The sequence below is a fragment of the Morone saxatilis genome, unplaced genomic scaffold (assembly GCF_004916995.1).
Source record: "Morone saxatilis isolate NCDOM2014 unplaced genomic scaffold, NCSU_SB_2.0 Contig19, whole genome shotgun sequence".
Lineage (NCBI taxonomy): Eukaryota > Metazoa > Chordata > Actinopteri > Moronidae > Morone > Morone saxatilis.
In genome coordinates, this window is record NW_023339751.1 from 16072783 (window position 1) to 16082175 (window position 9393).

At 38.9% G+C, this 9393-nt stretch overlaps 1 protein-coding gene across 1 annotated transcript in view; it reads left to right on the plus strand.

Moving 5' to 3' along the window:
- The window catches only part of arid5b (AT-rich interaction domain 5B), a 71952-nt gene that overhangs the window by 47029 nt on the left and 15530 nt on the right, over positions 1–9393 (plus strand). Inside the window, exons 5-6 of the mRNA XM_035663171.1 lie at positions 5973–6136; positions 7688–7967. Coding sequence (XP_035519064.1) covers positions 5973–6136; positions 7688–7967 — 444 coding nt within the window. The remainder of the gene's footprint in view (positions 1–5972; positions 6137–7687; positions 7968–9393) is intronic.

Consider the following 9393-nt stretch of genomic DNA (forward strand, 5'->3'; position numbering starts at 1 on the left):
GGTGTGATGTGGACCCAATGTTTTATGCATAAACCCTCTTGTTTTAATGTATTTCAGAAACCCAGCCTACAAAAAAAAACAAGGTATATTCTTAAAGATGAACTTGAGTAAGAAACATTAGCTCATGTTTTTTTTTAATAGAACAGAAACACTAAAACTTAATTTCCAGACACTTCCCGAAACTCCGGTCAGAAAAATGTCGTCCTTGAGCAGAAATACTTGAAATCTCTCCAACCTCTGAGATCTTTGATGTATAGTGAAGATGCACTGTCGCCTGTCACTACTGGCTGAGGAATCAGTCTTTGCTGCCTGTTTTATATTCTCTCTGGTACTGTTGCTTTGCTGCTTTGGAGCCTCCCTTGTCACATCCCTGCACCTCCAGTGGAGTTAAAATGTTTCACCAAAGTGTAATATCACTTCACTGATCACACATTTAATGCTCCGCTGCTCTACAGATTAAAGTCTGTGTCTCAAGAGTTGTATCAGAGGCTGTTTTGTATTGTGATTTGTCAGGCTTTATTCACTATTTGTTAGGATTTATTTACTTTGGTTTTGAATTTTGACAGGTGCTATTATTGTTCCTTATGAATCATGTTTTTTAATCTTGTGAATCATATTCTATTTAATCCTATTTTATTCTGTTTAAATCTCATTTTAGCTTCTGTTTTCCATCCAGGAAGTTCCCTTTTTAGGCAGCATTAGTTCTATATTATCAGCACTAATTTTGAACACACTAAATGTATCTGCTCAGTGCTTATATAGTTTAGATATTTTCTGTCATGGTGCCTTTTGTTTTATGACTGGCTGTAAATTTCCAACGCACCACTGTAACCCTGTACGCCAGACCTGAGTGACCTTCTTTGTCTGTGCGTGGGCGTATTCACAGGTAAAGTTTCATTTACAAATCCATCCCATGGGAGGATCCCTTCTCACCTGTGCGGATACATATCTGTCCTGAAGCTGTGGTCATTGTGGTCTGCACTCGTAGGATGTTTTACAGATGTCTTTACGCTGTGTTTGGCTAAAAATCCTTAAAGTCCTCTGCCCCTTAAATGTGTAACTCATTAAGGAGTGACTTCAAATTGACTGAGTAGATCTCTCTTGGAGAATTCACATTGATTATAACAGAGTTGGAATGTAATTTCTTGTCAATTTCTCTGTGTTGCTTAACCAACTCGAATGATTTCTGTATACTTCCTCTAAAAACCTGGTTTATGTTTCAGCATTTATTAACATGTATGCTGCTATTATGGCAATGTCACTCTTGCATAAAGAGTTAATGAGACATTACTTAGAAGGTATATAACAATTACAAAATTGTACTGTAATGTATTCTGTTCTGTCCTGGGGGACATTATGTACTGTACAGACACGGCCATGTATTGCAACATGAATGTTACCTTTGGCTGCAAGCTATGCTGATAATTGCTGAGTGGGTGTCAGGCCTGTAGTGAATTTGCAACCAAGTGAAATGACAAAATATGTCAAAACATGTTTTTCACCTACCGGTGGTTGTTCTAGTCATGCCTCACTCATCCTCCTCCTCCTTCACCTCTTTGTTTGACCTTGGACCTCATTATGGTGAAAGGAAGTTCAAGTTAAACTGTAGAATTAAGAGTTTGAGTAAAGACATGAGTGGGTGTTTTGTTTAATGAAAGTGCAGATTGGTGGGTTCTTTGTCAGTAAATCCGTCACATGGGGGATAAAAACTAGTAACGGATGTTAATACTTCACATCTGACGAGTTAGAACAGTTGTTATATCCTTAAAGAGGTCCAGATTTAATTGACTAAATGTTAATTATTGAGCTCAGCAGGTTTCTTAACCTGATGTTTGACCAGAGTTGTTTTGTCTCTCTCCGTAACTTTCCAACTGTAGTATTCCTCAACAACTTTTATAAGTGATTTATTTCAGCTTGACCTTTTATGAATGCCCATAAAATAAATGAACAACATTCATAACAGCTTATTGCTAATTTCCATAATATGATTACTAAGAAGATTGCAATGAAGATTGCAAAATAACAGTCCCTGTACTCCTGGTTTGAGTTAAACAAGATTACAGTCTACATCCATGCTAGTAGCTCTGAGGCTGTACTTAAGAACAGTGGTGCTTTGAGCTAAATGTTCACATCACTCAGCACTTAACATTTTTACAATATTTACCATCTTAGTTTAACATGTATACAGTATACCTGTACTAATATGAGAAACATAAATCTGCATCGTCTGGGGGACCCTGAATGTTTGTACAAAATGTTGTGCCAGTCTATTGTGTTGTTGTGGTGCATTGACTGAGTGACTAAAATTGCCTGCCCTTGACCTATACCATTGTTGTGGCTAACAATAGTTAACCACAGCACATATCTGTAGTTGTCACTATTTCAGTCATAAGTGTTATTCCAAACTGCCAAAGGTAGTTGGCTGCTAATCAAGTGAAGTACATCAAAGTATTTTTTAGATCCCTAAGCTTTAATTTCAGTTGGCCAGTCACATAAAAAAAATATGCACCACCAGAGCGATCATTTGTCCATCTACTTTAATGAGGTTTTTTACAACCCCCCTTCTTTAAAGAGACAATCATTAAGTGAACACATGTAGATATTGAGCTTTTTCTTCAGTCAATTTTGTGAGCGTTATCAACTGAGGCATCCATCAGTTGAATTCTCCAGTCGGCTTGATATGTCTCTCCATTCCCAGCAGCCTCTCAATCAATCAGTCCATTTTGTTGTGGTTCCCTGTGGCTCTACTCTGTTGATGCATAGAACCGTCAGAACCCTTCCCGAGTTGTCTCTAATGAGTTTTTCATTATCATTGACATCAACTGAATGGCAATGAAACTGAGGTATTAGGGCTGTATTTAATTGAATCTGAGGGGTGAGAAATTATTAGACAAAGCCGTGTTGTAAAGCTGTTAAGAGCTGAGAGCGTTCGGCTGCATCCGGAGATCAAGTTGTCAGGCTGTGCATCTCGCCACTGACTTCCATGGCTCGGGGGTTGTGCTCTGTGACAAGACATGATGGATTCACACCCTGGGGAATACCCCTTACCTGTATTTATGTGTGTGTGTGCCTGTGTGCGTGCGTGAGCATGCATGAGCATGCGTGAGCATGCGTGAGCATGGACTCACCTTCCTCCAACAAGCCGTAATCCAGAATGCTGTTCACTACTACCGTTGTATCTGGGGTTGTTGTGTATTTGTTGTTAATGTTTGTGTGTGTGTGTGTGTGTGTGTGTGTGTGTTTGTGTGTGTAGTATGCCTTCTGGGGTCTGTGTAGGACCAGGCAAAAATCCTCTGGTCACTTCAAGGCATGTCTCCAAGTCACGTCAATGACCCAGTTGAGCTGAAAGCCACCGACTAAGAAATAAGTAACTTGATGGGAAGCAGAAAGGAACTTGGTAGCTTGGTCAGCAGCCGTTTTTGATGTATGACTATAGTGTCCATTTTTGGCTTGTTGAGGGAAGTATCATGTATAGTTAAATACATCTCTTTCTTTTCTAGTACATTGACAAAAACACTTAATGCCCACAGAGTGGTAAAAATATCACATCTCCCAGGGCGCTGTAAAATCATTATCTTGTGATGTTTGCTTTGTTTTTTTACAGACTATAAATGTCTATGTTTCCATTCTAGAAAATCAATCTGCACAGAGTCAGTCCGTGTTTGATTTTCTTTGTGTTATTCTTAAAGCTGATGACTCCTCCCTTATGCAACTCTGCCACAAAGAGAGCAGATCAGCAGTTCTGCACAACTTCTGCTGCAGAGGAAGATTGCCTGTGCTTGACCTTGTGTGCCTGTCTGTGTATGTTTACAAAAATACATGAATGCACCATTTGACCCCAGTTTACAGTAATATCTACTTGGGTTGTCTAACTGCGTTCAGGTTGTCCTTCATCGATAAGTCAATGAATTTAAACTCGCTCACTGTTGTGTCACCATATGTTACGCAGCAGCGTTTTGCTGTAATTGCAGCATTTTCTTACGCAGCAGCATTTGACCTGATGAAAAATGTAAACAGACAGGCAGGTTATGTAACTCAGTATAGGGTGTCAGGGGGGTTAGTGATTGGACTAAAAACAGAACCACACTAAGAGTGTGACCTCACTTAGACCTATGCCACATTTGTTTAAACTGATGTCACATGTTAAAAAATAAATCTCCTGCAAGTGAAACCTGCAAGCATTAGTCATCTGTCACATAATGTTTGTGTTATGTATGATTGTATATGTCTTTTTAATGCACTGTATACGTTTGGCATGTAGTCATAAGTTACTTTACTAAGATTTTATCTAGTTTAAAACACACTCGTCTATTTAAGGTTTGTTTTTTGTTTCAGTTATACATGTATTTTTTACAGAAGCCTTACAAATGAGCTTAGACTATAAATGCTATGATTTTGTGCTAATGTAGCAAAAATAAACACAAGTAAATAAATAAATGATTGGGATTATGTAATTTCTCAGCATTAATGAGTAATTGGCAGGATAAGAGAGGCAGAGTGAGCACCACAATGAGAAAACATTGAAGGAAGAAACACACCCAGCTTTCTAAGTAAAGATTACAGTGTTGAAAACTTGTTTTTTTAGTGCCAAAGGGATGACAAATGCACAACAAATGCCCTTGGAATTTACCCTGTGCTGTTTCTTCATAGCGTAGCGGTTGTGAAAATAACAACATGAAGTTATAGGTTGCTGAGTCGTGATCATTTTACCCTTTTTAATGACTGCCTCGTAGTTTTATTCAGCTCCGGTGTTATTGTAACATTTTCTTGATGGGAATTTGATCCGACAAAAACAATCACATAGTCCTTTTGGCAGAGAACAACCTTGGATGTGATTTAATTGTCATTGCAGATGGAAAGAAAGAATGTTGACGCTGTGAAATACGTGACTGAACTTGGATTGTTTGAAGTTTCTCTCTTTTTCGTTCTGTCTCTCTCTCTCTCTCGCTCTCTCTCTCCTCTGAGCTTATCTCTGTTTGCGTTGCTGCGTGGAGGCAAGGCTCTCTGCCAAGAAGTTACATTACAGTCGCGGGTTGACATAAACGTGGGTGTACAAAGGACTTGGAGGGCTTAAATACTTTATTGTGTGTGTAATGTGAACTGAGCAATTATATCTGCCAGCCTTTCAAACAAAGAACTCCTATCAGGCAGGTTCATGTGTTTTTAATTAACAGCATTCAGCTTTAAGACATGAGCAGGCTAAACAGAGAAATAGAGCCATGACAATCAGCTCATTTGAGGTGCTTCAGGATAAGGCACTTCTTTATGATGCTGGTGCTGATGGTGAGGGGGACAACTATGGAAGTCCTGCTGCGAAAAAACAGACAAAACATAGCCAGTTTATATATGTTGTTGTGGTGAGAGTTGGTGAGTTTTTGTAGCATCTGTATCAAATATTTCTCTTAGCAGAAAGTGTTTAAAATATCTTCCCATTTGTGGGTTTGTGGGTTAACCAGCATCTGTCATTTACAGTATTATACTAATTGCTTGACTGTTACAACGCCCTCATCTGAAATCTTAAAAATACATCTGTCTGAATTTAAATGTAGTTTCTCTTTTAGGCTTACAGGGAACTTGAGGATCGTGTTTACTAGCACATTGGAGCAATTTGGCAGCCTGCTACCCCATTCAGCACAATGTTGCACTAATCCAGTTTAAAAATAATTAGCTACAGGCTAGCAGGCCTGTGAAATTCCTTTCCCTGATTATAAATGTTCCTGCCATAGCCTCTATCCTCTTCAGCTGAAAGTCAGTCTTCCCAGAGAGGAAATACATTTTTGGATATAACGGTTTTTATATCTCTTTTATTCTTCCTCTCAAATGTAATATATTAAGATTGTAAGAAGATAGAAACATTAGACTTGCCAAATGGCAACAAAGAACTGAAAACACTAAGTGATTTAATCAAACAGTGCTGCGTCGCATTTCCCCCTAAATGGATATTTTCATTGTCTCTGTTTCCTTTCCCTCAGCTCCGAACCTAAAGGGGCGACCTCGGAAGAAGAAACTATCCATCTCCCAGAGGAGGGACTCCCAGTGTCAGGCTCAGGGTCAAGGGTCGTCGGGGTCAATGCAGGGGTCAACAGCAGTGGCAGCACAGGACCCCTGCAGCCCAGAGAGCAAAACTACTACCAAGGTAAGAGGACATAAATAAAATAAAATGAAAACTCTTTAAATTACATTCTTAAAAATCCAATAAGATATTAATGAAATTACAGGGAAACGTTGGACTATAATTTAAGTTAATTATGCAAATATTTGTGCAGTATACAAAGGTAGCACTTATGTACATGCAAATATTTATCAGAGAAATAGTATTAAAGTAATAAAGTACATTATGTGAACAATATTATATAGTGAATAGTAACTCCCCTTTCATGAACCAGCTTTGCTGTAATGACATGTGACACAAAACTTCTGTTGTCAGGCAGCTGCTTTCCAGGTCATCCTTGTACCTTTAGTTACAGAACAAGGCTTCAGTATTATATTTATTTATTTTCAAACAATTCACTGTGAGAGACACAGCAGCAGGGTAGTGCAGTGTTACAGTCTGCACAGCACATGCAATAAAACATGTGAATGTGAAGGTCACATGTTCCGTGAAGGGTTGACTAAGTATGACAGTATGACAGGTTTAGTACTTGTGTACATGAGAGGGACGGGTACAATTCTAAGAAAGATATTATATTAGATATTATCATATTTTGGGTATTTTATTTTATTTTCTATATTATCAACCAAACGATTATTTAAGAAAATAATTTGGCAGATTAATCAAATTAATCTCTAAAATACCAGAATACAGTGAAAAATGTTCGTCACAGTTTCCTAAAGCCCAAAAGTCCAAAATATAAAAAATATTGAACTTCACGTAAGTCTAGGAAAAGCAGAAAATCACAAATGACTGGGGGAAGGTTTGTCATTTACTTAAACAATGATCAAAATATTTGCAGATTTTTTTTCTGTCAATCAGATAATTGTTGCATCGCTTAAACAATTGAATTTGTTTTCGTCTTACTCTTTTATTCATAGGAAGATCAGTCCTGATAGCATAGTTTTTGCTTTATCTGTGTGTTTTTTCTCTCTTCCTTCAACCACATAATAGTCATTTAAACAAGTACAACATGGTCCCACAGTGGTACAGTAGTTTTCACTTTGTTTCTACTACATTTTACGAAAACAAGACACAGTGAATATTGAAGAATCATCTACAACTAAAATTGTGTTACTTGGGTAGGAAAATTGAAAGCAAATGTGTATTACAAACAAGTGAAATCATCACATCCTGTTGACTGAGGCGTCATTGATTCTGTATTTTACAGTGCTCCTTTTTATCGAGCCCCTACTCTGACAATGGTTGCAATATATTGAAAGTGAAGGAAATATCTGCCCTAAAAGCCCTTCCACAGCTGTTATTCCTATGACCTTGGACAGTTGAATCAATATTAGCAATTCTCTCTCGAAGCAAGAGTCAAACTAATATGTGCCTAATCTGTGATGACAAGAAGAGCTGCTCCATTGATAATCAATGAGAGGCTGCCTCTGTGGCCTGTACGAATATTTGTTTGTGCTTGAACCCAAACACATTTCATCTAGACTGTCTGACATCATTTTAATAACCTACTGTTAAGCATTCAATTTCCCTCTGAAGTTGCATCCACCGACTCTTTACGCTCGCTCTTCCCAGGTCAAACCCAACTGTAAAACGGTACCCAACGGAAAAATAACCCCGGCAGCCAAACACAAGGCGTATGGCCTCAGCAAACGATCCTCAGCTGACGAGAAGGAGAGAGGAAAGGATAAGGAAAAGGAGGAGAGAAACGAGAAGGAGGAGAAGGAGAAGAAAGAGGAAGAAACATCAGAGGAGAGCCGAGCAGAAGAGCAGACTTTCTTAGTAGAGCTCTACAAGTACATGAAAGACAGAGACACGCCCATAGAGAGGATCCCCTTCCTCGGCTTCAAACAGAGTGAGTAGGACAACTTATTCTCTTATTCACTCACTGGCAATGTTTAAACAATGGAGTACTCTAGTTTGAACGCAATAGCCTAGCAGTAAAGTGTGTGTGTGTGTATACATTTTACCTGGGTTATTTTGGAGATTTAGGTCATAACATCACCAGGGGGGGAAGTTTAGCAGGCAGATAGTGGTATCAGAGTACAAGCCACCTGTAGGAACAGGCACAAAAATACCAAAACCTATTCAACATTTCCATCCAAAGAGAGAAAAAACACAATATTTGAACCCGTGCCTCTTGTTGAAACAGAAGTAAATGTGTCACATTACAGTTTAGATATCAGAGTGAAACTGCACCATGTAAGTCATTAAAATCCACACAGGGAAAAACCCTGTGTGGATTTTAATCAGCGTCTCTAACCACATGTTATCTATAGTGCCCCCCTATTGTGATCTGACGACAATTCAGTAGCTGCTTTTCAGTCAAATTGAGGGCAGACTTTGTCCTAACTATCCAGAATATGATGTCTTTAGGGGAAGAAGTGGAGATGGCTGCCAACTACTGCAGGCATTATGCCCAACATCTCTAAATTACACTGCTGTTAAACTGTAAAAAAAAACAAAAAACACATTCAATCCGTGGTAACAATAAACTAAAGAAATAATTGTCTGTGTTGAGAAAAATCGCATCTAGCGGTTAGTAAAATACTCTGGAGGCTGCCTGTCAGAGCACATTTTGGCTGGCTTTTATATAAGGAGAGAATATCTACTCACACTTGTCAAAGGGGTTTCCTGTGAAGGCCAAGAACGTCCTCTAACAGTGTTAGAAGAACATCACATGTATGGGAAACACGTCTGCCCAAGATGAAAGATTTCTAATATAGGTCGGATGCTTAGCTTGCACTCAGTGTGCATGGTACAGAGAGGAGAAACATGCACATAAACATCATAAAGGGCGCGCTCTGGTCTCTTGAAACTGAAGAAATGCGTTTGTTTTACGCGTTTGATCTCGAGGCAAGACACATGAGAACGTGGGCTCTAATCTCAGACTGTGGTTTTCAAATGTACTTCTTTCTCACTCTTTACTCAAGGAAGGAAATCACATTTGCATTCATGTCAAATGAGCCAGGAAAGATTTAGCCGCTCACATCAGAACGTAGCACGACAACATCAGCAAATTAACGAGAGGCGTGAGAGGGAGAGAGATGTCTATTGAATTTAACAGTGACAGTTTATAGCACAGTAAAACTCATTACTCTAAACTATTACATGAAGGTAAAGCTGTGGTCGCCACCTCACCGCTGTATTTTGACAATCCTGTCATCTTGACTGCCGACATGTTGTTGCTTAAATAGGTCATTGTGGTTGAAGGAGAGAGTGAGAGAGAGTGAGGGAGCGAAGAAGACGTAGAGAGAGAGAGAGAGAGAGACGAAGGGAGA